The 27,427-nt window shown below is 45.8% G+C and overlaps 1 protein-coding gene and 1 non-coding gene across 4 annotated transcripts in view; both read right to left on the reverse strand.

Annotated features, from left to right (window-relative positions):
- The window catches only part of ATF7IP (activating transcription factor 7 interacting protein), a 104,609-nt gene that overhangs the window by 4,794 nt on the left and 72,388 nt on the right, over positions 1 to 27,427 (reverse strand). For all 3 annotated transcript variants that reach the window (XM_066633643.1, XM_066633644.1, XM_066633641.1), the window contains exons 6-14: positions 24,289 to 24,354; positions 22,726 to 22,799; positions 22,169 to 22,257; positions 18,877 to 19,527; positions 18,506 to 18,591; positions 4,444 to 4,516; positions 3,294 to 3,455; positions 2,308 to 2,499; positions 1,680 to 1,792 (exon numbers count right to left, since the gene is read on the reverse strand). In XM_066633643.1, coding sequence (XP_066489740.1) covers positions 1,680 to 1,792; positions 2,308 to 2,499; positions 3,294 to 3,455; positions 4,444 to 4,516; positions 18,506 to 18,591; positions 18,877 to 19,527; positions 22,169 to 22,257; positions 22,726 to 22,799; positions 24,289 to 24,354 — 1,506 coding nt within the window. The remainder of the gene's footprint in view (positions 1 to 1,679; positions 1,793 to 2,307; positions 2,500 to 3,293; positions 3,456 to 4,443; positions 4,517 to 18,505; positions 18,592 to 18,876; positions 19,528 to 22,168; positions 22,258 to 22,725; positions 22,800 to 24,288; positions 24,355 to 27,427) is intronic.
- Positions 17,539 to 17,645, reverse strand: LOC136657964 (U6 spliceosomal RNA). The gene has a single exon (XR_010794772.1). It is a non-coding gene; the product is annotated as a U6 spliceosomal RNA (small nuclear RNA).

The following is a 27,427-nucleotide window of genomic DNA, read 5'->3' on the forward strand; positions in this document are numbered from 1 at the left end:
TCCCTCTTTTCAAAATGTATACTCTTTTAGCCAATCAGTTAGTGCAATCAAGGGTGCTTCCCAGATCTCAACAGTGGACTATGACTAAATCTAGCAAGCAACAAGAGAGTGAAACATGTTCCTCTGTTTCAGGTAGGAAAGTTCATCGGGGAGGGGGGGAATCAGAGCTGTTTTCAGAGTTGAGGCAAGCAAGAGGGTGCCAAAGTTTATTTTAGGCTTCATTCTTCAAAACAAAATGGTGGCCTAGGGGGATCCACAGTAGGACAAACATCCAGTTAATTCAACTGATTTCAATACAGTGGGTATTTCACACAATGACAGGGATACATTCTGCGAAATGAGTCATTAGGCGATTTCATCATTGTGCAACGCATGCCAGGTATCTCTCTCTCTCTCTCTCTCTCTCTCTCACACACACACACACACACAACTGCCAAAATGTCCTGGGATCCCTCATCTCACATGGCAGTGCTTTGAGGCGCATTGCCCTGGTCCAGTGATGTGGAGACCAACTATTCACATGTTTGTGTCTCCTCGAGAGCCAGCTGGGCCGGTGCAGGGATGTGTGCCGGCCCGCGGAGGCTGCAACCAACCGCCACACCGACTTCAGAAGGGAGGGTTGCATTTGCTGAGTTCAGCTGACACAGGGGTCTGGGGCGGGCAGGGAGGAAGCGGGAGGGAGGCGTTCCAGGGTGGGGGAAGGGCAGTCCCGGGGACACCTCCGGAGGTGGCACAAGTCCAAGGAGACACATTGGGGCCATGGTGGTTTACCCGGGGGTAAGAGGAAGAGTTTCCCCTTGCCTCCGGCTGAGCCACTTCTGGCCTCAATCTTGTGCTGGATACAGCACAGGCTTCCTGGTCTGCCTGTTCTAGCGCAAGATAGGATTGTGCTGTAAATTCATTTAAAAATATCTTTCCTTCAAAATAAATTAACCCTGGCTTACTGTTAAGTTTTTTCTTTTTAAAACTCTTTGACTCTTTAGTAGTTACACATAGCTTAATGCACAAACACATTGTACAACTATATAAAATATCTTCTTTCTTCATTTCCTTATTCTAGAAGTTTTTTTCATTTTACAATTTTTTTCTTTTTACTTTTTACACTTTTTTGTTAAAAATAAAGACACAACCACACACATTAGCCTAGGCCTACACAGAGTTAGGATCAGCAATATCATTGTCTTCTACCTCTACATCTTATCTCACTATAAGGTCTTCAGGGCCAATAGGATGCATGGAGCCATTATCTCCTATAAGAACAATGCCTCCTTCTGAAAGACCTGCCTGAGACTCTTCTTGAGGAGGCATCATTCTTTTCAGAAATATTCCCATGGTGGTTTGTTTCTTGTTTTCATCACAGATTTGCTAGTAAGCAGATAATGTACCATGAACTTTCCTCTTTAATAATTAAAACCTTTTGGTGTTGAGGTCCATGCTTTCAAACTTTTTAAGGATTTTGTTGAGGTCTGCAAAAGCTTTTGCTAAGCCTTTCACTGTGAATTTTCTTGGGCAGATGCATCAAACATAAGACTGGTGGGCCTGATAAGATTTGTGGAAGCTCCTTATCTGGTTAGCTGAGGGAAAACAAAAAAGTTGCCAACCCCTGGCATACAAGACAGAAGATGGGTAGAAAGATTCTATTCTGAATGTTCACCTCAGTTATTGGAAATGGTACTTACAGAATGCACTTGAGGTGGCCGGTGATGTACTGTGAGCTGAGGGCCCCCAGATCCCAAGGCCAGCCCACTGTTTACAACATATGCAGTCGTTTGAGGCACTCGGACTGTCACACCTATACAGACATCAGAAGAAAGACACATTAAGGATGCTAGAAATACAATGTTATTTGGTGATGATAAATGTTAAGTTCATTTGTTTGATTAAGTCAGAGGTTCTCAAAGTGGGGTGTTGTGACATCCCAGAAAGGGAAGTCCTATCTCTGCTCCCTTAAAGGGCGGGGCAGGGGGATGGTGACAACATGTTCACCACAACTGCACTCCTGCTGGGGAACAAAGGGCTTTTTTTTTTCCTTACCCCTCATAGCATTTGCCCTCTCGAGGGTGTGGGAAGCCACAGAGCCCTCTGCAGGGCTCCCCATTCCTTAGAAAAGCTAAAAAATGCTATCACAACTCACTTCTGGTTTGTGATTGTGAATTCTTATATCTCTGTTAGCAATGGTTTTAAAACATCTAGTATCTCAACATTTTGAATTTATCCATATTTTTGTAAAATTCTCAAAGCAGTATAAGAAACCACACCGGATCCTGCCCACAGATTTAAAAACTATCTATGCAAAATGCTGCTTACCTGAACTTTGTGGGTTGACCTGCCTTAAACTAGGGCTCTGCATGACAGTGGTTCGCACTGGATTTTGTCCTGATGGTGCAGGCAGAGTAGTGTAGACCACCTGATGATTAGCAGGGGCTCTTGGAACTGGTACTGGGAGCCTGGCAGGGGCCTGAGTCACTGGACGATGGGTTACATTCACAGTTGTCTGGGCTAGAAAAAAGAAGTTGATGCAATCAATAGATTCTTGAGGTAGAAAGTACAATTCCAGAAAACTGAGGCATATGAATCAGGCAAAATGAAGCCAGTTTATCCTAATACTGAACTGCACTTGTCAGTAATAGGGTATATTGAAGAAAATACAGATATGTGCAGGAAGAGGCACCTTTCAAAGAATTTAATATCCACAGTAAAAGAACCACAATTTGGAACTGGTAACCTGTAACAGAATTACAGCCCAATCTTACACTATCACTGCACTGGTGGAGTATGTGCTCTGCAACGTGCACTGTCACAAAAGTGCTGTAAAGCACTAGTAGCGCTGGCAGGAAGGCCAGCAGACCCTTTCCATTCGTGCTACGATATGGAGAAATGCCCTCTGGAGCAGGTAAATCTGGTGTAGGAGCAGAGGGAGCGTGGTGATGGATGAGTGGATTGGGCCCGGGACAGGTGGCACAGATACAGATCTATGCAGACTTGCATCAGTAGACTTGCATCTCTGGCACAGGTCTGAGCTGACCTGTTGCAGCTGCTCAGTATTTCTGAATTTCTATGACCACTTGCAGATATTGCATCCATAATAAAAGCGTACTGTTCTGGAATCTCTTTTTCCATATGAAGCTATTCACTTTTCCTAGCTTAGATGACTGTTTTCAGAGCTGTACACAGAGGCCTACTTGGTCTGCCTATGGAAAACATGCTAAAATATGATCAGAATGATGAACCACTCTCTCTCCTGTAGCAGTGGCTTTCAACAGTACAGAAAGAACTACAAGTAGTGAAATTACCTGTGGGGAGAACATGTATGGTGGTCTGCGATAGGCTACTTGATGGCGCACCCGCCTGTTGGAGAGGGCTTGACTGTACCGGCTGCAAAGGACGAGCTATGGACTGGGTGGACAAGGTGGACAAGCTTATTCCAGGAATGTTCTGGTTCTGCTTCTTGCTACCTGCTTACACAAAACCAAATGTGCAGTTATGGACAACAGAAAAGGGCAGCTGAAAAAGTCATTTCATATACTTCTCTAATTCTACTGCAAATGAATTCCTAGAGGTGCTTCCCAACTTGGGTTTCCCTTTTATTCTATTTTTGCACGGGGTGTGAGAAAAGCATCTATCAGGAAAATCTTGCCCATACAGTTCCTACTTCCATTTTACAGAGAAATACACTGGTACAGTTCAAGCAGTTATGCTCATATGGAATCTGTTCGGAAGTTTCCAGGAACCCTGGAGAAACTGAGTTTCAGCCATTCTACTTAATCCATAGCTGACAAGATACTTTGGCTGCAATCATACATATTTAAGATCAGTAAGACTAAGGGCGCAATCCTAACCAACTTTCCAGCACTAGCATAGCTGTGCCAGTGGGGCATGTGCTGCATCCTGCAGTTGGGTGGCACTCACAGAGGCCTCCTCAAAGTAAGGGAATATTTGTTCCCTTACCTCAGAGTTGCACTGCCCTTATGTCAGTGCTGGAAAGTTGGTTAGGATTGCAGCCTAAGGCTGCAGTCCTCACTATTGCTCTCTACCACTTATAAGCAATATCTGAGCAGCCTACAGCATTATGTCTTTTTTATTTGGATCAATCCCCAGAATATGAAATGGGAAATGAAGACCCTAAACATATGGATCAATACAAAATATAAATTCTATTAAAACACTTTAAGATTTCTTATTGTCTCTTATCTCTAGAATGTTTTATTTAAGAACAGGCACACTGCATGTATCATATTATTACTACCCACCCAAGAACTGTACCCTAAAACACCAGAAGGTATTTTCAAATTTCAAGCCAACTTATTTGAACAGTATTTTCTGACAGAATATTTTTAGGCATTCTAATCTCTGGTCTCTACCAATGTCCAAGAGGCAAATGATTTTAGACTATTACTCAGCTCCAGCTAGCCAATTCCCATGGCTCAATTTCTCACCACTTACCTTGAGAAGAGCCGTCATCTTCATCATCCAATGTGAGGTCAATTACTCCTGCACCATTTGTGGCTTTTCCACTCTGAAAGGCAAAAGGCCTCGTTTAATTTTTTATTTATAAAATGCCTTAGGGTGCAATCCTAACTCACTTTCCAGCAGCGACATAAGGGCAATGCACCTCTGAAGTCAGGGAACAAACATTCCTTTACTTTGGGGAGGCCTCCGTGAGTGCCCCCCCCAACTGCAGGATGAAGCACACGTCCCATTGCACTGCTATGCCAGTGCTTGAAAGTTGGTTAGGATTTGGGCCTTAGTTGCATTTCTATAACAGTGACATTAAATAATCTAAATCCTTCACAAGAAAAATCAAAGAATAAAACCAGTGAATATCAGAACAATACCAGCAGGCTCCACAGATCCCACAAAATAATTTTACAAATAAAAATGTTTTTGTCTGACAGCAAAGCTATACAAAGAAGGAGCCCTTGATGGAGAGTTCCAGAAAGACAGAATACAGAAAAGGCCCTGCTTTGCTTTTTAGCAAAGGGATCACCAAGGTAGCGTGGGTAATATTTATGTAGGAATACACAGATCAAAAGCATTGTAATGAGAATATGAATATGTTAGATTATGGGACAACAACAGCTCAATAAGGGGAAATAAACTGCGGATAACATCCACTTTTAATATATTCTTCTCTAAATTTTAAGTACAGGAATGAATATTACAAATGATTATGCTAAAAGTAAGGAACAATGACATTATTGAAGAAAGCAAAACCTACCAGGATAAAGCAGTAATCATTTTTAAATAAGCAGCACAGATCGCTTACAAAGGTGAAAATAATTTCACACTGAAGGAAAGTCATTAACTGCCAGGTTCAGTTATGTTACATATCAAGTCAATTCACTATTGCATTTTCCTGACAGCCATTTTAACCCTAATACTAACTTAAAAAGAGTCTCTTTCCATTATCTTCTCAAACTGTGGGTTGGAACCCACTAGGTGGGTTGTAAGCCAATTTCAGGTGAGTCCCCGTTCATTTTAATATTTTATTTTTAATGTAATAGACTTGATGCTACCATGGCATGTGACTGCATTTGGGGAAATGTTGCAGATCTGTACTACTATGCTTTTAACAATAATAGTAAATGGGACAATCCCGGGTAAGTGTGGGTAAGATAGTAGCCTAGGGGCCCAATCCTATGCACTGTGTGCTGGCTCACCACTGGTGCACATTGTTGCAGCCCTAGCACGGATGACTCGCCGCAGCACCAGAGCTCTGCCGCTCGGTGGTCATGCAGACCATCAGGCAGCAGAGGTAGGTGGGGACAGGTGGGGAGGTGGCGTTCCAGGGCAGGGGGAGGCAGAGGGAGGAGGAGGAGGCGTGCCGGGGGAGGGAGCAGGGCAGGAGGGAGATGAGACTGGTGGAGCTTTGCTCCACTGGATCCTGAGCCTCTGTGTCACCAGACACGGAGGCTCTTAATTCTATGCTGACCCTTGGGTTGCCATAGAATCAAGTAGCCCCTTGGGAGAAATGGAGAAGGGGGTTGCTTCACACATTCCCTTCCTCCATCTGCCTCTTGGTTCCTTTCCTGGGCTTGCCCCAGTTCCAGTTCCACCCAGCCCTGTGGTAGTCTATCAGAGACCTCTCATACTGAGCCTCTCATCATTGCAAGGATTGTGAAGATTCAGCTGAAGTTCCTGAGATGGTGTTCAAGATGGTGGGGGAAAATTTCGAAATGGACAGAAATGTGTCTAACAATTTCTCCATGGGCCAAAACCAATGCCCATTTGATGCAGAAAATTGATCCATTCCAGACAACTTTCTTAGAAACAAGGAGTATAATTGGCTGGACACGATAACCACGACCCCCTCCCCCATTGGCTGTATACAGTATAAGCACAGTGCTGGAGATGTCTTCTGCTTGTGAGGACCTCTGTGTCATCTTTTTCTCCGCCTGCAACCTCTCTTGCCCCTGCCTGCCTGCTCGGAGCTGTGCCAAACCTCCCTGCCCCATGTGCATGGGCACAATATTAGTTGATAACAAGAACAGAACTACAGATAATAAGAGGTATGTGGCAATTCTGCCACCTCACAGATAAGCAAATTTGTGTATAAAGAGAACTGACAGTATTCCCACCCCCACCTGTAATAGTATGTAGCTGCAGGTATCAGTTGCCATCCTCCTAACCAGTGGGCTATGGGAGGCTCTGATAAGGAAATGCTCTTTCCTCTTCCTGGTAGCCTACAGACACCTTTCAATAAACAAAGTCTTGGATCGCATATTTTTGAAAACGTGTGATATGCAAATGAATACAAGAAGTCTAATTTATGCAATTTTTGAAATAACACGGTTAATTAACTACTAACAAGCAACCTTGTTAGATGATTGCACCTTTCTGTAAGGAGTTACCACTAAAGCCAGAAGATAAAAAATAAAATGTGTCCACAGAGCTGCCGCTTATGTTTTCTTACTGGCATTTTTTTTCGTTACTTTTTCAGCCATTGAAATCAGTAACCACTCCCACTCCCAGTAGCCTCCCTCCTCAACCCATCCTGGAAATTTCCATTCACCAATTCAGCTCCGAAAACTGCCTCTCCCTTCCATACAAGCCTCTATCTGATACATCCAAGTGCCCACTCATTTGGGTCCTGACAGAATGGTTGTGGGTGTATGCCACCTTGAGCACCCCAATTATCAGAAGAAAGGTGGGATGAAAACCATAGATAGGCAGGCCAGCCACTGCAGTAGGTGCCCTTCGTCACATGCAAGGTCAAGATTGGTCGATGCGGTGCTTCCCAGTATGTTCACCTGCTACAGACTTCCAGACAGGTGTTTGTGGTGATGCAGGATGCTAAATGTTCCATGAGGTGCGCTTTGCCTGTGTCCTGGTGTGACTGAGTGGTTAAAGAGCAATTTTGTGGGTTAGCAGTATGGCTGCTTCCACTTCTCCTTTTGTCTGTGCCAAGTCCAGTAAGTCATACAAAAGTTGACTTTTGTATACAGTCATACAGAGACACTGCTAGGTGAGGCAAACTCCTTGGTTGGGCTCAAGCCTGCCTCCCCTGCTTCCCAGCCTGTGACTCTGTGCATCAGGCTACAAACACTGCCTTACATGAGTGCCACTGTGGCTTGCTTTGTGACATGTCCTGGATCCTCCAGTGCAGAAGGGGCCATTTTAGCTAGATATGATCATTATTAACAGTATTTATCATGAAGAGACTTGCCATAGAGAAACCTGTCAGTTTACTTTACATGACTGCCCTCTCTCAAGGGAGCTATCTTTCATCCTTTGCACTGCTATGGTCAAAACAGTATTCCTTGGATATGTAAATCTGGATGAGTGGCATAAGAGTACTTGAAGGTAGATGCTAGGATTCTTAGCAGTTCTCCGCTTTTCTCTTTGTTGCTTATGCACAGTAGCTCTTGTAGGGCATGGGGTGCAGTGCCATCATTGTGCAGTGTGAATTACTGGGGCATTCACCCATAGTTGGTAGTGGTGACTATCTCTGTGGTACTCATTTCTAGAAACCACTAGGTGTACCACCTCAGCAGTGGCTGGTCACAGGACCTACCCCTCCCCAGCTCACTTCCTTGCACATCAAGCTGATGTTGTACTGGTTTCAGGCTGTTTCTCCACGGATACTGGTGGTGTTACTGGGAGGACTGCAGCAGCAAGGCGTGGATAGGGCTGTCGTGATCCTCCTCCCCCTTGGTCCAATGGGTTTTGAATACAGCAGTTGTACCGACATTGAGCTGTCTTTGCTAAATGTGCAGCAAAGCAGTTGCAGCATCAGTATAGTGTTGGGCTGTAAATCTAGCAAAATGAAGCTTTTCCTGTTGATGGGTTGATTTACGACGTCAGTCATTTAGCAAGAACCTCACTGAGCTCAAGCAGATGTCCAATTTACAAAAGGTTTGACAGCAATATCTGCTTAGACAAACTTGGCAGTAAACATTACTAATAAAATGCAAATACATTGCTGGAAAAAGTGGAATCTGATCAATTTTTGTTATACAAATGAAGGAAAGAACTTAATTTAGAAAGCATCTAAATAAGTAGAGAGTGTTAATAAGAAAATGATAAGTCATATCCACTATTTATTTTTAGACCTATTTTTAAAAATCCTGGCATGTGCTAGTATTTTGAAATAACAACTTAGGTCAGTGGTTTTCAAACTTTTCTAGCCTGCGGCTCCCCTGATCCTTGTGGCCACAGCTCCCCATTACATCACCTCACCTCAGTTACCCCCAACATGGGGATGAAGGTATTATAATTATACACTAGAAACAAAAAAACAGCTGCCAGCACTCTGAGGCTGCAATCCTAACCACACTTACCTGAGAGTAAGTCCCATTGAAGAAGATAGGACTTACTTCTGAGTAGACCTGGTTAGGCTTGTGCCCTGGGTTTGTTAGCAGCACACCTGGAGGATTTTGGAAAGGGAGTGGGGAGAGAGAAGTGATGAATTTGCCACGGGAGGGGAAGATTTTGTTTTGTATGTATCTGCTAATTGCAAACTGATGTGAAACTGAGACCCAGAGACTGTTTGGCTGCAATCCTATCCTCATTTTCCTAGGAGTAAATCCCACTGAATACTCCTGAGTAGGCCTAGCTAGGATTGGGCCTTTTGTCTTATAATAGCAGCCAACATGGGGAGTACCCCCCTCAAAAGGAGGCAGGAGGAAAAAGGGGGATGGCTGAAAAGGAATGGATATTTTTATTTTTTAATCAATTTTTGGAGACAAATCTTGACTGATCAAGAGTGGGGTTTTTTTCTTTTTTGAAGGGGGAGGAAAAAGAGAAAGGTGAAGATCCTTGGTTAAGCTGACACAGACCCCAAGCCTATGTAGGTCTACTCGGAAGTATGTTCCATTTGAATCACTGGGGCTTACTCCCAGGAAAGTGTGGATAAGATTGCAGCCACACAGAGCAAGATTACAAGATTAGCCGCCCTGGGTCCCTTTTTGGGAGAAGGGCGGGATAAAAATAAAGTTTTATTATTTTATTTATTAACTCACCCCCAAAGTAGATGGGGAAATACTTACACATATACACCCAAACATGCAGATGCCACCCCTGTTCCCCCCAGGCAAGATGAAGGAATGCAGGCTGGGGCATTTGGAGACATCCCCCCCACTAAGAGCAGAGCTGGGCTCCCTCCTTCCCAAGTGGAGGAAAGCGCTACACTGCTCTCTCTAGGTCAGGCTTGCCTCCCAGTTTGAAGTTTGCCAGGAGCGCGCCCTGTGCTGATGAGATGCAGCACCTCTGCCACTGCCCAGTTAGCCTTCTCTCAGTTTGGCGGGGAGGCTCCCCCACCGCCCCCCACCATGTTTCACAGGCTCTCCCCACCTCACACTGCCCCACCCACCTCATTCACAGCCACAGAAAAGCAGCAAGTAGGGAGGCAGTACCTGCAGCTCAGTTGAGCAGCTACAGACACCTCTCTCCCCGAGATGCCTCACAACGCGCCTGGAGGCTAGCCATGCCTCCCTACGGAGCTGCGATGAACAGACTGAATACCTCAGACCCAGGTGATTGAAATATGGTTGCTAATTCTGCAACTTCCTTAAGCCACTGTGCCATTAACGCTAGCAACTGGGAGAAAATGAGTTGGTAAAAGAATTAAAATTTGCACAAAGGCCAATCCGGGAGTGACAATCCCTTCCACACCAGGAGCAAGTGCAGTCTGTCCCTGGTCTGTCTCCCTGGCTATGGGCCTTCCTTCTTTGCCTCTTTGCCTCAGACTGCTGGCAAAGTGTCTCTTCAAACTGGGAAAGGCCATGCTGCACAGCCTGCCTCCAAGCGGACTGCTCAGAGGCCAGGGTTTCCCACTTGTTGAGGTCCATCCCTAAGGCCTTCAGATCCCTCTTGCAGATGTCCTTGTATTGCAGCTGTGGTCTACCTGTAGGGCGCTTTCCTTGCACGAGTTCACCATAGAGGAGATCCTTTGGGATCCGGCCATCATCCATTCTCACGACATGACCGAGCCAACGCAGGCGTCTCTGTTTCAGCAGTGCATACATGCTAGGGATTCCAGCACATTCCAGGACTGTGTTGTTTGGAACTTTGTCCTGCCAGGTGATGCCGAGAATGCGTCGGAGGCAGCGCATGTGGAAAGCGTTCAGTTTCCTCTCCTGTTGTGAGCGGAGAGTCCATGACTCGCTGCAGTACAGAAGTGTACTCAGGACGCAAGCTCTGTAGACCTGGATCTTGGTATGTTCTGTCAGCTTCTTGTTGGACCAGACTCTCTTTGTGAGTCTGGAAAACGTAGTAGCTGCTTTACCGATGCGTTTGTTTAGCTCAGTATCGAGAGAAAGAGTGTCGGAGATCGTTGAGCCAAGGTACACAAAGTCATGGACAACCTCCAGTTCATGCACAGAGATTGTAATGCAGGGAGGTGAGTCCACATCCTGAACCATGACCTGTGTTTTCTTTAGGCTGATTGTCAGTCCAAAATCTTGGCAGGCCTTGCTAAAACGATCCATGAGCTGCTGGAGATCTTTGGCAGAGTGGGTAGTGACAGCTGCATCGTCGGCAAAGAGGAAGTCACGAAGACATTTCAGCTGGACTTTGGACTTTGCTCTCAGTCTGGAGAGGTTGAAGAGCTTTCCATCTGATCTGGTCCGGAGATAGATGCCTTCTGTTGCAGTTCCAAAGGCCTGCTTCAGCAGGACAGCGAAGAAAATCCCAAACAAGGTTGGTGCAAGAACACAGCCCTGCTTCACACCGCTTCGGATGTCAAAGGGGTCTGATGTGGAGCCATCAAAGACAACAGTGCCCTTCATGTTCTTGTGGAAGGATCTGATGATGCTGAGGAGCTTGGGTGGACATCCAATCTTGGGGAGAATCTTGAAGAGAACGTCCCTGCTGACCAGGTCGAAAGCCTTCGTGAGATCTATGAAGGCTATAAAGAGTGGCTGTCGTTGTTCCCTGCATTTCTCCTGCAGTTGTCTAAGGGAGAATACCATATCAGTGGTGGACCTGCTGGCTCGGAATCCGCACTGTGATTCTGGATAAACGCTCTCTGCAAGTACCTGGAGCCTCTTTAGTGCAACTTGGGCAAACAACTTTCCTACAATGCTAAGGAGAGAGATGCCACGGCAGTTGTTGCAGTCACCCGTGACCTTTGTTCTTGTACAGCGTGATGATGTTTGCATCCCTCATGTCTTGAGGTACTTCACCTTCTCTCCAGCAGAGACAGAGGATTTTATGCAGCTCAGTAGCGATGATCTCTTTGCAGCACTTTAGAACTTCAGCAGGGATGCGGTCTTTTCCAGGTGCCTTGCCAAAGGCAAGGGAGTCCAGGGCCACGTGAAGTTCTTCTAGGGTTGGTTCACTGTCAAGCTCCTCCAGCAAAGGCAGGCACTCAATGTTGTTCAGCGCTTCTTCGGTGACTACATTTTCTCTGGAATATAGCTCAGAGTAGTGCTACACCCAGCGTTCCATCTGCTGCGCCCGATCCTGGATGACCTCGCCTGTGGCAGACTTCAGAGGGGCAATTTTCTTCTGTGTTGGACCTAGGGCCTGCTTGATACCGTCATACATCCCCTTGATGTTGCCCATGTCAGCTGCTACCTGTATCTGGGAGCAGAGCTGAAGCCAGTAGTCGTTAGCACATCTCCTGGCAGTCTGCTGGACTTTGCTGCAAGCAGCTCGGAGGACCTGCAGGTTGCGCTCACTGGGACAAGCCTTGTATGCTGTTTGAGCTCTCCTCTTTTCCTCAATGACTGGTGTCAACTCCTCAGAGTGGGCTTCAAACCAGTCTGCCATCTTGTTGGTCTTCTTGCCAAATATGGACAAGGCGGTGGTGTAAACGGCGTTCTTGAAATGTTCCCATCTGTTGGATGCGTTTGCATCGACCGGGCCTGGAAGAGATTCCTCAAGTGCTTGTGCAAATTCCTCCACTTTTCTCTGATCCCGGGTCTTGCTGGTATCAATGCGAGGTCTTCCTTCTTTTTTTGTGTGATACAGTCGCTTTGTTTGCAGTTTCACTCTGCTGCACACCAGGGAGTGGTCAGTGTCACAGGCAGCACTCTGATAGCTGCGTGTGATCTTGGTGCTGGGAAGGCTGGAGCGTCTGGTGAGAATCAGGTCGAGCTGGTGCCAGTGCTTTGATCTTGGGTGTCTCCAAGAGACTCTATGTTGGGGCTTCGTGTTGAAGAACGTATTGCTGACACAGAGACCATGATGACAGCAAAACTCTAGCAGGCGTTGGCCATTCTCGTTCATCTTCCCAATGCCGAACTGACCTAAGCAAGTGGGCCACGAACTGTTATCAGCACCAACTCTAGCATTGAAATCGCCGAGGATGAACAATGGCTCTTTTACGGGGATCTTCTTGATAGTGGTGGCCAGGTCATCATAGAATTTGTCTTTGGCTTCTGCTGGAGATGACAAAGTCGGTGCATAAGCACCGATGAGAGTGACAGGTCCTGCTGATGACTGAAGCTGCAGGGACAAAATTCTTTCACTTCCCACAGTAGGTGGGATGATGGACTTCAGCAGGGAATTTCTGAATGCAAAGCCAACACCATGTTCCCTGGTTTCGTTTGGTGGTTTTCCCTGCCAGAAAAATAAGAAATTTCTCTCCTTGACAGATCCGGAAACTGGAAGCCTCGTCTCTTGAAGGGCGACGATGTCCATCTGCAGTCTGCTCAGCTCCATGTCGATGACAGCTGTTTTGCGTGCGTCGTCTATTTCTTGCAGGTCATCAGAGAAGCCAGGTGTCATTGTCCTAACGTTCCAGGTGCTCAGCTTTAGGGCAGGAGTTTTCTGTTTTCTGTTGCATGATGCAGAGTTGTTGATCCGCTTGTCGGTTTTCACCCTAAACCCCACGCACCCCGTGAGGTTAACGGACCGTGGCGAGGCAGCACCTTACTGACTGGGGACTGCCCAGCTTAAGGCGGGCGGTAGCTGCCCAATGAGATGCAATGATCTCTCCCACCGTCGGAAGCAGCCCCTGGTGTCACGCTCTACGCCAATCGAGCGAAGACTTATAACCGGTAAACTGCTGCTTCCCGTGTTGTGCCGATGCCGTATGGCGAAGTTGGAGTGTCCTCTCCAGTGCGCGAAGCCTGGGTAGAGAAGGCATGGAGGATAGGCTGTTACCCATGCAGCAAATCCCCCCTCGCCACGTCGCTGGAATGGTCCAATGGAAAGGCAGAAGCCAATACGGTTGGTTCCAGCGGCGTCGCAGGAGTTGCCAGAACATGACTGTGTTCAGCCATGAACTGCCTCAGGAACTCCGGCTCCTGATTTTGCCTCGAGGTTGACTCCTGGAGCCTTTTCCACAACTGGATATAGCCACAAGGCAGTGGAGGTTTGGGATCAGAGTTTTCTTTCTCGTAGATGAGCTGCCTTTCCCCCTCCCACCCCGGATCCTCCGTTTCACTCACACTTCACTCTTTCCGATTTCCAGGTACCCACAAAGCCCTTCCCCCCCGCACCTTCCGTTTCACTCACACATCACTCTTCCAATTTCCAAGTACCCACAATGCCCTTCCCTCCCGCACCTTCCGTTTCACTCACACTCAATGCAGTGTTAAAAGAACAGAAATGTATTAATAGTACTTTGTACCAATACAAAGTTATCTAACATTAAAACAGCACCAATGCAGCCTCAATGCAGTCCTAAAGTAAAGAAACAAACGTTTCCTTACCTTGAGGTGGTCTCTGTGACTGCCCCCCCCCCCACTGCAGTATGCAGCACATGTCCCATTGGCACAGAAAATTGGGTAGGACTGGATCCTGAGGCAGTGATTTTCTGAAAATGGCGAGTATGTGGGGTGCAGAGAACCACCACAATTTAAACTCTAGTTTTGAGGCAGAGACAGCTCCATCAATGTCAGTTGCTTGCAATCACCACAACATAAGCATTTTAAATGTCTTGGACTATATTTTCTCTTCTGTGAGCAACTGGGTGTATCATTTGCACTTGGACAAAATGCCCTTTTGTTACACTCTGTCAGGTGAGATTCAGCACTTCACAAGGAATGTAAGGAACTGTGCAGTTCTTCTGGTCTTGTTTCCAAGGGCAAGTTGCAGGTACAAACACTTTACAGTTTGAGATAGTATTCACACATAGAATACAAAAGTTGTCCCAAGTATCTTTTCAAAAAGAAGAAAGGGCCATCCATCTTTCTCTGCATCCACAAAAATGCAGTGGGTATCTCCTTTCAATGCATGGTACAGGTCCAACCTTGTTATACATGGATTTTTAATACACGGTGTCAGGGGTCGAGCCCTTGTCCGATCCCTGCCTTACCTGGCTGCAGGCCAGGGGCAGAACTGCCTGGCCATAGAGCCGCCACCACCACCTCTCCAGCTGACCAGGAAAGACGTAGGGCAGCTGGGTGGGAGAGATCCTCCCCCTAGGGCTCACCGAACCGGAGCAGTGAGCAGGGCCGGGTCACCAATAACCACCAAAGAGGAGGGAAGCAGGCCAGGGTCAGGGCCCCTTTAAGACTAGAGAGGGAGGAAGGGGAGGAGCCGAGGGCGTGGCTCGGGAGGATAAAAGCAGGGAGGTCTGTGATGACAGGTAGTTCTGGAGAGGGAAGGCAGGAGGCTGGAGCCCCTGCCTGAAGACCAAGGGCCTCAGGTCCTGCCTCCAGGGAGGAGGACAAGGGTGTCGTGAACCCCCTTGGCTTGGTCTGAGGCTTCCCCTGCAAGGAATCCCAGGGAGGTGGACACCCCACCCAGGGGTCCCATGAAACCATCCAGCCGAACCTCAGCACCCCGCCAGATGATGCCCTGAGATCCCCCTTTTAGGGGCACCCCTCACACATGGATTTGACTCAACATGAATGGCTGCTGCAAATGAGAATGAATGTGCTGATCCCTGGGGAAGGGGAAAAATTGCACCCCTTTAAAAATGCTTTTCTTACTGTTGTAGAGATTTTTATCTTAGCATGATGAGAAGGGCCCTTTAAATTAAACAGTCCTTTACAATAGTTAGAGAGAGGGCAGCCAGCTGACAATTCATCAATCATTCTCTCTCCAAGCGACCCCCTCCCTTCCCCCTGAACAGTGAAAGAAAGATAATTCTTTCTAAGGGCCTGGAGAGAGACTGTTTGTTGGATGACTCTTAATGACTCTATCTTAACATCACAAAGGTCTGCAAGGCTGTTTTTAAAACACCTGAGCAAAGGGACTGTGTTTTTTTTAACTGATTTGCATTAGTTCGATTTTTGCCATTCATGTGAGTTCTGAGAACAGAATCCTCTCGAATAATAAGACTCAACCTGTACTTATTCATTTTAACTTCATTTTAATGTAAGTTGCTAATTTTTAACAAAGCTTGCTTGGTCTTATTTTATACAATTTAGGAAGATCATCTCAAGTTTTTCTGTCAATGTTTCCCACCCCATCTCAAATTTTAACAGTCCATCTTATAAACAGAGTGAGGGCCCAGTCGTATCCAACTTTTCAGCACCATTGCAGCTGTGTCAACGGGGCATAAACTGCATCTGGCAAAGGAGGGGCAGTCACAGAGGTCTCCTCAAGGTAAGGGAATGTTTGTTCCCTTAGGGCTATATTGCAGCTGCCTTTGGTGCTGGAAAGTTGGATAGGATTGGGTCCACAGTATTCAACTTGCATAGACTCTTGTTCTTCCTCAAATTAAGCATCATATTTGCCTCTTCCCACAACTAAGGATGAGCTTCCCACTTACACAATTCAATATTGTTGGTAATGCTGCTGTAAAATATATATTTCAAGATCTTATAATATATTGCAAAGCTGTCCAGGCCAGTGGCTTTCTTTGTTTTTTTGTTAGGAGACAATCTAGTCAAAAGCTTGAGGATTTTTATGCCCAACTGATTTCAATAGGAAAAACTGAAGCACATGCTTAAGGATCAAACTAGACATAGCCCTAACCATGAAAGTTAATGTTCCAGCTTTCACTTTATATAGAAAGTGACATGGCGTGGATGGAGGACAAAATTATGGCTAATGGCAAGGGGGCTTCAGTATTTGATCTCGCCATAGTTCTGATACTAATCAGGCACTGACTCCTGCACTACTTTAAGTGGGGAAAAAACGCTCTCATTGGCATTCAAGTATGAAAAGTACTGAAGCCCTCCTATTCCCCTGCCATGGTTTCAGCTCATTTTGTCCCTTCACTGTGTGTTGTAAACAAGCAAGCAAATAACAGTCCAATCCTGAGCTGACCGGAACATAGCGCTGCTGCAGTGCCAGAAACAGCTGCTGTGGTATCCTTCATGTCCCAGGCAGCCACTGCTGCCTCCTAGGGAGGAGGAGACTTTTGTTCCCTTCCCCTGAGTAAGGAAAGCAGCCCTACAATGGGACTCCTTGATTCTGTGGCAGCTCCAGAGCCGTTGCAGAATCAAGGAGTCCCATGTCAGGCCACATGGCATAACACGGGGCTCAGAATCCAATGGAGCTGATCCAATGGAATCCAACTGGATCAGAATCCACCAATCCTGCCCTGCTCCCTCCCTGCCACACCCCCATTCCCTCCACCTCTATGCTCCCACTCACCTCTCCACTGCCTGGCAGTCCAGGCAACGGCCAGATGGTGGAATGTGGGCCCAGCGCCGGAGCTGACCCAGCGCAGGCTCGCGCTGGGCTACTTCTAGTGCTGGGTCCGCCTTATGGCACATTTGAAACAGTACAAATCAGGAGTAAGGTAGGGCTCAGGATTGGGCTCTAAGTAAGAGAGCAAGCAGACAACCAAGCAAGCAAGCAGTTATTTTACATGTTTAGGGTCCCTATCTACTTTGCCCCTTATTTTCCAATGGAAACTTTAAGTGGGGCTTAAAGTGATTAATTAGCAATTTGATTAAGTTATTTATATGATATAAAAATTTGCATAGTTTTCATGGAGCCACTTGATAGCTTCCCTTTTTATGTTTTTATTTTCAATAGTCTTCCAGACTATGTCTGAGAGTTCACTGGTCATAAAGCCTCTCTCTTTTTGTTCCTCTATCAGATTCTAACATAAGAACATAAGAACAGCCCCACTGGATCAGGCCATAGGCCCATCTAGTCCAGCTTCCTGTATCTCACAGCGGCCCACCAAATGCCCCAGGGAGCACACCAAATAACAAAAGACCTCATCCTGGTGCCCTCCCCTGTAAAAATATGGAACGCTTCACGAATTTGCGTGTCATCCTTGCGCAGGGGCCATGCTAATCTTCTCTGTATCGTTCCAATTTTAGTATATGTGCTGCCGAAGCGAGCACAATATATGTTCTACTTAGGTTCTAATATATGTTCTAATAAGGTTCTACTTAGCTTCAGACTCATTCTTCAGAGGAAAAGAATGGAGGAAAGTTCATTCCTGAAAACACCATTCATTTCAAAGGCAGGAAAGGCCATCAGCAGACTGAACCTTTCTAGCACTGTTTCCCAGGCACACAGTCAGAAAAGACTGAAATAAAACTTAAGCTTGACTCCTCTGAGATTGAAAGCCCTCTCTAACACAGTATTTGCATTTTAGGTAGCAAGTGTATATTGCTACACATACACCACTGTTTGCTCTTCTAATCCTCAAAGTGCAGAGAGAAGACTCACTTTTCTAAACACTTGAGAACATAGGACAGGAAATAAGTGGAAAAACACTGAGGAAGTTACAACTGGTCACAGCTCTTCAATGCACAGCTACTACTATTTACAGATCTGTCTTCTTTCAAACTCTGTGGTTTAACTGATAGACAGGTTGCAAACTCATCTGCCATATAAAATGTCAACTGACCAAGAGAATAAGGAAGGTCTTATATCTAACTAGGTTAGTGCCTTCCCAACTTTCAGTAAGGATTTGTGTGCCTTGGTAAATTATTTTCTGTATCACTTTTAGCAATCTTCAAACTCTGTTTAATGCTAATTTGTATTATATATTTTGTAACATTCATGCTCCATTAAAACTGAAAAATTGTGATGGATATATTACAAATATAATGAACAACTGAAAAAAAACAACAACACAAAAAGGTGCCAAATTGCTTGGTTGCACAGGGAAAAAAATAGAATACCAAGACACATTTACATTTTTGTGGACTATAACTTTAAGAACAGTACAAAGCAGAATACAAAGCAAACCTACCTGTGATGGAGCCTCAGGTGCTTTCTTGTTTGCTATAATATCTGTTGGTGCCAGTGGAGGTGGGAGCAACCTGGATGTCTGACTCTCTGAAGGGGGCCAAGAAACAATTTTATTGCATTACCTAATTAAACAAGATATATTATAATACATATACTTTAACATCAGTTTTGACAGAGTTCTTTGAGAGTTGCAAACTGGAAATACTTTTTAGTCTATTATTATTTAGCCCTTATATTCACAAGCAGAAACGGATTGTCAATCAATGTGAATAACTGTGGTGAGCCTCTGAAGACACTCAAGGTCATTCTTCTTTAAAAATCAACTCAAATCAATCAAGATAAATTCAACTGCATTGAATAAATGTAACTTACCAATTCTAGGTGCTGTTGTGGTGCTTATTTCAGAAGCAGCTGTACTGCTGAAGGCCGATAGAGGGATTTTCATTTGTATGGAACTCCTATTGCTGGGAGGAGTATACACCCCTGATGTATTGACAGTAGCCAAAGTAGTCCTTGTAGCTTGTGCTACAGGGTGTGCAGCTGAGACAGCCTGCACTGCCAAAGTTGTCCCTATTGCCCCAACACTGGCTGGAGAGTTCCTCTGAATGCTAGAGCTGGGTATAGAAGGGCTATTGTTTGGTTTTGCTGAAGTCACTGATGACAAAGACAAGGGTGTTTTGGTCAGGTTACCAACATTAGATTGGCTTTGTACAGGTATAAATTCAACACTTCCAGATTGCTGGTTAGTAACCAAGGTACCAGTGTGGCCTTGCAGCAGTTGAGGCTGGGAGGACATTGCAACAGGTACATGCAATATTACTGGCAAGGATTGCAATGATACAGACATTGGCTGTGTGTTTCCACCAGCCACCTGGCTAGTGCCAACCACTGTTGCGGTGTTTGCTGTAGGAAGTACTGAGGTTGTCAAAGAGCCAGAAGTCAAAGGCGTAGAGGTGACTGGAGTCTGTGGTTTGGAATGTCCACTGACTGGTGTCTGAGGAGTAGTAAGAGTGGCAGCAGACACTGCAAACAAGAAAAAGGATAACTGTATTTAAGATTCTGTGCCAAATGAGATATTTCAGCCAATGCAGAGGCATGACAATGATGTTGGAGTTGCTGCAACTCCGTCTGCTATCTATAGGGGGCAGGATGCTGTCCAGAAGGGGTCAAGCTATGGCCCAGAGAATCTGACCTTTCTACCTGTGATCCTCCTGGGGTGTGGCCCTAACCCTTTATCCTTCCCTTCTCCTCTGAGTACTTCCTCTTTTCCTCTGACCACTGACCTGTTAAGATGTGCACACCAGGGCTCTGATGCCCAGGCCATCTTGAGCACAAGGTATGCAGGGTGAGGCAGCTCCAGGACCTTGCTATCTCTAAGTGTTAGCTGAACCTCTGATCCTAATCAGATGCTGTAAATATACACTCAGTGGAACTGTAAGTAAATAACTTCTTTTTTGCAACTTTAACAAGCCATTGCTTCTTTGTCTTTTTTCATTGAATAGCAGTCAGCCGGGTAAGGGAGGTTCCCTTGGGAAGGGGGGGGGGGTTAGCTGCTTAAGCTACTCTGCTTCTCCCCAGAGAGGAAACTATTTTTAATTTCCTCCAACAAATGAGGCCCCCTCCCACGATTAAATGATAATTTCCATCATGGTAAGCAACAACTTCATGAGACTAAGGCCCAGATCTTAACCAACTTTCCAGCACTGGTATAGCTGTGCCAATGGAACGTATGCTGCATCCTGCAGTTGGGTGGCAGTAATGGAGGCCTCCTCAAAGTAAGGGATTGTTTGTTCCTTTACCTTGGAGCTGCATTGCCCTTATGTTGGTGCTGAAAAGTGGGTTTGGATTGCGCCTTAAGTTTTATTCATAAGGTATGCTAAATCAAGACTGAATCAGAATCTGGCATTTGTTCTATTTGAGCTCTATGTAGAATGGAAAGCACAAACTGTGATTAGAGTGGTAAGACAGTATTGTTTGGAATTTACTCTTGCAAACATTTGTGTTTGTTAACACATGAAAAAGTGGCAAAGGAAACAGAAGCTATATTAACTCTTGTAAGCTAACTAACCAATAAATTATCTGCACAGATACACTAAGATGTTATCAGAGATCATGCCTCTTAAAAAAGAGTCTTGCAGACAAATGATCATTAACAGTTAAACAGTTGCTAGTACTACATTTTTGTTTAGATAACATTTTTTAAAAGCATAAAATTGATTAGAGCAGTGGTTCTCAAACTTCCCAGGAGATTTACTCCTGGGGTAAGTCTTTGCGAGGGCAGGGGCAGCAAAGCGATCCCCAGGATTGCGCCTCTGCAGGGGAAGAGGGTGCTATTTTTTCACAAAACATACGTGCTCCCAGGGTCCAGGGGTTGTGGGGAGCCCTGCAGAGCGCTTGCAGGGTTCCCCATGATTTCTAAACAGTGAAAGTAGCAAGCGCAATTAACCCAGAAGTTGAATTTCCAAGAGCAGCACGGGAGGACCACCTCCCCTCAGGAGGTGGTGCAAGTCCAAGGAGACCCATAGGGGCTGCAGTGGTTTAACAGAGGAAAAAGGGAAGACTTTCCCCATACCTTCGGCTGAGCCACTATCATCCCCTATCTTGCGCTGGATACAGCGCAAGCCTTCTGTCTTGCCTGTTCCAGCGCAAGATAGGATTGCATCCTATGTGGCTTTCCTCAGTGTTATGTCTAAGGTGAACAGCAGAATGGCTGTGGAGTTTAGCAACCTAGAAGTTCGGCAATGACGTCATCGCCGAATATCCATAGGCAGTCAAACAGCACTCAGGGAGAGCAAAATAGTATTCATGGCACCTGCTGAGAGCTGGAAGTGACATCATTAAGCCATTTTTGCCCAACGTTGCATGTACACAACAGGGATCAAATGTGTACACCTGTGGGCTGGGCAGAAATGGGTTAAGGAGGTGATGACCAGAAATAAGCACTTTGTTCTCACTTAGGAACTCATTATGTGCAAATGACCAAAGTGAAAATTTGAAAGTTTTGACCATATTCGCAAGAACTTGGACAGCCCAATTAACACATGGGCTGCCCTTTCAGCATCACCACTTCTACTGAGGCATCACTTAGCAGCTCACAAGTAGAGAGATACTCTGCAGAGATGCCTTGGCAGAAGCAGCACTGCTGGAAGGGTGGTCTATGTGATGATTGGGCTCTCTCAGAGCTTTGGCAGTTCATCCCTCCTCCCTTTCTCAACTCTGTTGGTATGCCTCTTCCCCATACCGTTCCTGGCCCTATGAATCCCAGTTCTGTCTCTCTCTCCCAGTGCTGCAGCAGCAGGGCGACAAAGTTGAAAGGGTGATACTGGGAGACCCAAATTATAATACAGGCTGCCTTTTCAGCACTGACTCCTCAGTAGAAATGGCACTGCTGAAAGGGTGGCCTCAATAATAACTGGGTTCTCCCAGTGCCACCCTTTCAACCGTGCTGCTTCTGCCAACGTGTCACTTCAAAGCTCAGCAGCTGAGAGCAGGTGATGATGGTGCTGGCAGAGCCCAATCATCAAGGGGTCTGGAGAAGCTCTGTGGGCCTTATTTTGAACTACACCATAAGTGCATGGCACCCACTCTGCCACAGCAAGGTTGGGGAGTGGAGAAAATAAAGTAAATCACAATGCAGCACAAGATTGGGGGAAAGAAGTTATACCTGTATTTGCAGGAGATTGAAAAGTAGCTGGTGTGCTATCCCCTACATTTCTCTTGGACTCTAACATCTGTCTCACTGTGCCAGCATTCCTATGGAATAAAGATTCAAATTAGTGGTATCAAGCAGTGGAGGTAAGGAAATGAACGGTGCAGAATTCCAGGGTAAAAAAGCAAACCAATTTTTAAATTAAGCCATTTATTAATGACCATCTATTCTACAGCATCTCATTCACAAAAACCTTGATTTCTTCACATTCACATATAGTAAGCTAAATTCCTCAATGATATAGGACAGACTGGCATAAAAATGCCTTGTCTAAAAGATTAATTACTTCCACTGGCTGCCTGATAATGTCCTTTTAAAACCATCACAGAAGAGAAAAGCACAATGTGTAAGTTAGAGATGAAGAATAGGTAGTACTCTTCATAGTACATATGAAGAATAGGTAGTAAGTATAGGTAGAATGTTGTATTTTTATGCAATGTTTTTCATTCTAAACACAATGAAGGATAAATTTCCAAAACAGAAAGTATCACAGCGAAATTCTCAAAGCTTACCGATATGCTACATTGTTGATACTGCCTGTGTCACTCACAGCTTTTCCTGGGGAATGAGGCGTATTTTGCAGATTCTACAAAGTGACACAAGCCAAGGTGAGACCTGCAGTGTTTCATACATGATTGTTCTATCCACCAGGTCTACTTTTTCTGTTTTCAGAAACTTCAAAAGTTATGTTGCTTAGTAAGTGTGCTTCAAGACAGAATAGATTTCCTTTTCTCTAGGCTAAATCCGACATCTCAATCCTATATGCAGACACTAGCTTATTTGACTCTACCACCACAAAAGACTTGCTATAACAGTTGCTGTAACAGTTCAGTAATTAGTACAAACCCATACAGAGTAATGTGAAAGTGTTTAAGATCATGTATGAGATATCTTGCTTCTTCTTCAAAAAGTAAGAAAATCTAGGTCTTAACAAACTGCATGCCATGAGCATTTACTAAGATTCTGAAAGTCTTGTTTTATTTTTAAAAAAGCAGTAGTGATTCTGAAGAAAACTTGGAAATATATTAACGTCAGCAGGTCCTGCATACTTGGCAAATAAAAAGGATATTTCTTTTACATTGAGAAATAGAAATACACTAAAACATTTCACACAGTTTGCCGCAATGGTCTATCTATTTCTCAACAAGTATTCACCCACAAAGTTCTGGGCAATTAAGTTGGCAAGAGATGGCACTGGAATTGGCATACTTCATGTTACCAAGCATGCAAGTTATTACACATTGCCTAGTCATACTAAATACCCAGAATAGGCCTTGATTTTAAAAAGTTCCTAATCTAATACCTTACTTACAGCCCAATCCTGAGCTGCCCCGGGCGCCCAGGCTCGGCAGTACCGAGAACAGCTACCGCCGGATCCTGTGTGCCCCAGGCTACCGTGGGAGGCACCCTGGAAGAAGGGGACTTTCATCCCCTTCCCCCGGGTAAGGTAAGAAGCCCCGCAATGGGGCTACTCACTTTACCGCCAACCTTTGGTAAAGGTGCTCATGTAGGGCGCAGAGCCCACCAAGACTGCCTTGGATCCTGCCGAGCAGAGCTCCACGGACCCGCCTTCCTCCCTCCCCCGGGCAAGCCTCCAGCCTACCCACCTCCCCGCATCATGCCTCCACGTCACGCCTCCCCCTGCCCTCTCTCCACCCCCTGCTGGCCTCCCCCTTCCGCCGAATGCCTCCTCCCCGCCCCCTCTACTGTGCTGCGGCTCGGCGGTCCATGAAACCACAGAGCCTTGGAGGCTGGGCAACTGCCCCGCCCTAGCCCAGCACCGGCTGGCGCTGGGCTAGCGCGGTCGGGAGCCTGGAGGAGAGTGCTCAGTGGCACGAAGCCATGCCGCCGAGCACAGCATTGGGCTCTTAGATAATACAGATTTCAAGTAGCAGTGCCAATGCAATATATACACCCTTTCTTATACAAATAATCCGTTTTATAGCTACCTTGTATTTTGGTCAAGGGCATTTTCATCATAGAGAGTACTATTCCTATAAGGTCCATCCAAGATAATCACAAGTAAATTTGTTCTAATCTATAAACAGCAAAATAATCTAAAGTTCTCTCCTTACTTCTGGTCTTTTTTTGGAGTCCTCTCTGGCTGCTCCAAAACGTTTTGTCAACCTTGCAATTTTAGCCTCAAAAGAAGAGAAAGTAGGGGTGTAAGAGATATTATTTCAGTACATTTTCAGTTCAGTGCAGTTATCTGTTACTGTGCATTGTCAAAACAACAGCTTAAAACTGGGAAAAACTCAGTCTATTTTTTTACAATAACGTAAGTCTCTGCTCTTCACAGCCAAGTGCACAAATATAGCCAAATTATAACATGCCACCCAAAAAAAAAATGCAATTGTGCTTGTTATAGGCTGGTACTGAGGATTCCTACAGAGGGCAGAATATCAATTCATGATCTACATTGTTATAATCTGTTAAACATGTTTGCTTAGTCACCTATTTTTAATCTGAGATTAAGTATTTGCATACTCCAACTAGGCTAAGAAAGAATTCATAGTGATTAATGTTATTAATTGATTAATGATATTAGAGTATTAGATAGTTTTGTGCCATAAATTGACCCTACTGATTTGTTCCAGAAGACACTTTTAGGCAACCTAGGGCCCAATCCCGTGCTCGGCAGCACGGCTCCGTGCAGCCGAGCATTGTCGCAAACATGATGTAAGGCACGTTTGCCAGCCTCACTGCCAGGCTCCCGCCAGTGCTAGCCCAGCTGCTGGGCTAGCGCGGGGCTGTCTCCCAGACTGCCGAACTGCGGAACGGTAGGTGGGGCGGGGGCGAGGAGGAGGTGTTCCAGGGAGGGAGGAGGCCGGCAGGGCGGAGAGGGCGGGCAGGAGGCGTGACAGGGAGGTGTGACGCGGGAAGGGGGCGGGCTGGAGGTGTGCCTGGGGGAGAGATGGGAGGCAGATTCACGGAGCTCTGCTCTGCAGGATCCAGGGCATTTGTGTAGGGCTGTGCGCCCTACACAAGTGCCTTTACCTTACTGCTGATCTTTTGGTTGGCGGTAAAGTGAGTAGCCCCATTGCGGGGCTGCTTACCTTACTCAGGGGAAGGGGACAAAAGTCCCCTTCTCCCGAAGCACCTCCCGCAGTAGCCCAGGAAGCGCAGGATCCAGCGGCAGCCGTTCTCTGTGCCGCCGAGCCTGGGTGCCCCGAGCAGCTCAGGATTGGGCTACTAGAGTCTTCTAGGTGATCTTATTCATAACCATTATCCAATGGGCCCTAATATAAGCCTTCATGGTCAATGGAGCTTTGCTGGTTCTCTAAGGGCGCAATACTAACTTGCGCTGGAACAGGCAAGGCAGGAGGCTTGCACTGTATCCAGTGTAGGATTGTGGCCAGCAGTGACTTAGCCAGAGGCAAGGGGAAACTTTCCCCCTTACCCTGGGTACGGGCTGCTGGGCCCTATGGGTCCCCTTGGACTTGCGCCACCTCCTGAGGTGGTACAAGTCTGAGGTGAGCGGAGCAGCTTGAAGCAGCTCCGTTATCCCCGGGGACAGGGGTTGGGATCCAGCATAACTGCCAGATCCCAGCCCTGCCTCCTGCTCCCCACCCGCCCCTGGGGCCGCTCATCACCCTCCCTCCCACTGCCCAGGAACGCCTCCCTCCCTCCTCCTCCGTGCCCCTCCATGCCTAACCTTCGTCCTTGCACAGGCTGGCGCTTCTTGGAGCGCTGGCCAGGCTTCCTCATGAGGAGGTGCAACCGTGCTTTACAGCACGTTTGCGACCCTCCCAGGCCAGCCCAAGGGACTTGAGTCAGCATAGGGTGCAATTAGGTTTGTGCCCTAAGATTCTCTACAGTTCTGTACAGTTTCAAAAGAAAAATTATAAAAAGGGTCCCAGAACATTTATTTTGGATTGTTTCCATATTCTCAATTTAGACCAGGGGTGCTCAAACCCTGGCCCTGGGGCCACTTGCGGCCCCCAGGGACTCCCAATCCAGCCCGTGGGGAACCCCCAGTCTCCAATGAGCCTTTGGCCCTTCGGAGAATTGCTAGAGCCTGTGCTGGCCCGACGCAACTACTCTCAGTATGAGGGTGGCGGTTCAGCTTCTTGTGTGAGCTGTGGGACGAGGGCTCCCTCTGCTTGCTGTTTCACGTCTGTGATGCAGCAGCAGCAGCAAAGAAAAAAACAGCCTTGCTTTATGCAAGGCCTTTTAACAGGCCTTAAGCTATTGCAAGACCTTCATTCATTCATATAAGTTCCATCCTTTTATGCTGACACCAGGTGGCATGGCGCTCTTTGAATGTATTTTAATTCAGGATCCAGCTTTTATTGTGTTTTATTGTTTTAAAATGTCTTTTATACATATATGTACATTTTATGTTTTTATTACGGTTTTAATTATGAGCCACCTTGAGTGCCCTTCATTGGATAGTAAGGTGGGATATAAATTCTATGAATGAATAAATAAATGAATAAAATCTCTAATATATTTATTTATGTAAATTTATTCAAATTTGAAATGTAAATTAATTTTTTTTCCCCCGGCCTCCAACACAGTGTCAGAGAGATGGTGTAGCCCTCCTGCCAAAAAGTTTGGACACCCCTGATTTAGACAAACTCCAGATTTTCAGTAACACCCAATACTTCAATGAAAAATAGTTTTCAAGTATAATGGGCAACATCTTCACATCACTTCAAATACAAAAGTCTCTTAGACTTCCAAAAGAGTAGTCAGTATTTTAAACAGGGATAATCTGATTTTGCTATACTATGAAGAGAGTCAATTACAATTGTTTTTTTATGCAATTTTCCCCAGTGATCCAATTGCATAACCGCCTTCCCTTTTTCTAAAGATTTACCCCTTTTATCACCCGAAGCTATGATTTTCTCTCTGCATTTGCTGTCTAGTGTTTTAGTGTAGATTCTTCCTGTTCTGTGATGGTGGCCAACAACCTAAACAGCTTCATTTCCTTTTGCCTACTGTCAGCCTGAACTACAACTAGTTTGCAGGCTCTCATTTCTGAGGAAACAAACAGCAACAGGAGAAGAAGTGCTACTGTCCAAGGAAGAGTTAATGATACCCACTGATAGGATTCTAATATGACTTGATTAACGTTGAAGAAATACTTTTTGGAAAAACGAAAACATAAAATCATATGGATTTATGTTTAAACACATCACACAAAAATGTATAAGGGCGCAATCCTACCCTGCACTGAAACAGGTAAACCAAGAGGTTTGTGCTGTATCC

The sequence above is a fragment of the Tiliqua scincoides genome, chromosome 7 (genome assembly GCF_035046505.1).
Source record: "Tiliqua scincoides isolate rTilSci1 chromosome 7, rTilSci1.hap2, whole genome shotgun sequence".
NCBI classification, from domain to species: Eukaryota; Metazoa; Chordata; class Lepidosauria; order Squamata; family Scincidae; genus Tiliqua; species Tiliqua scincoides.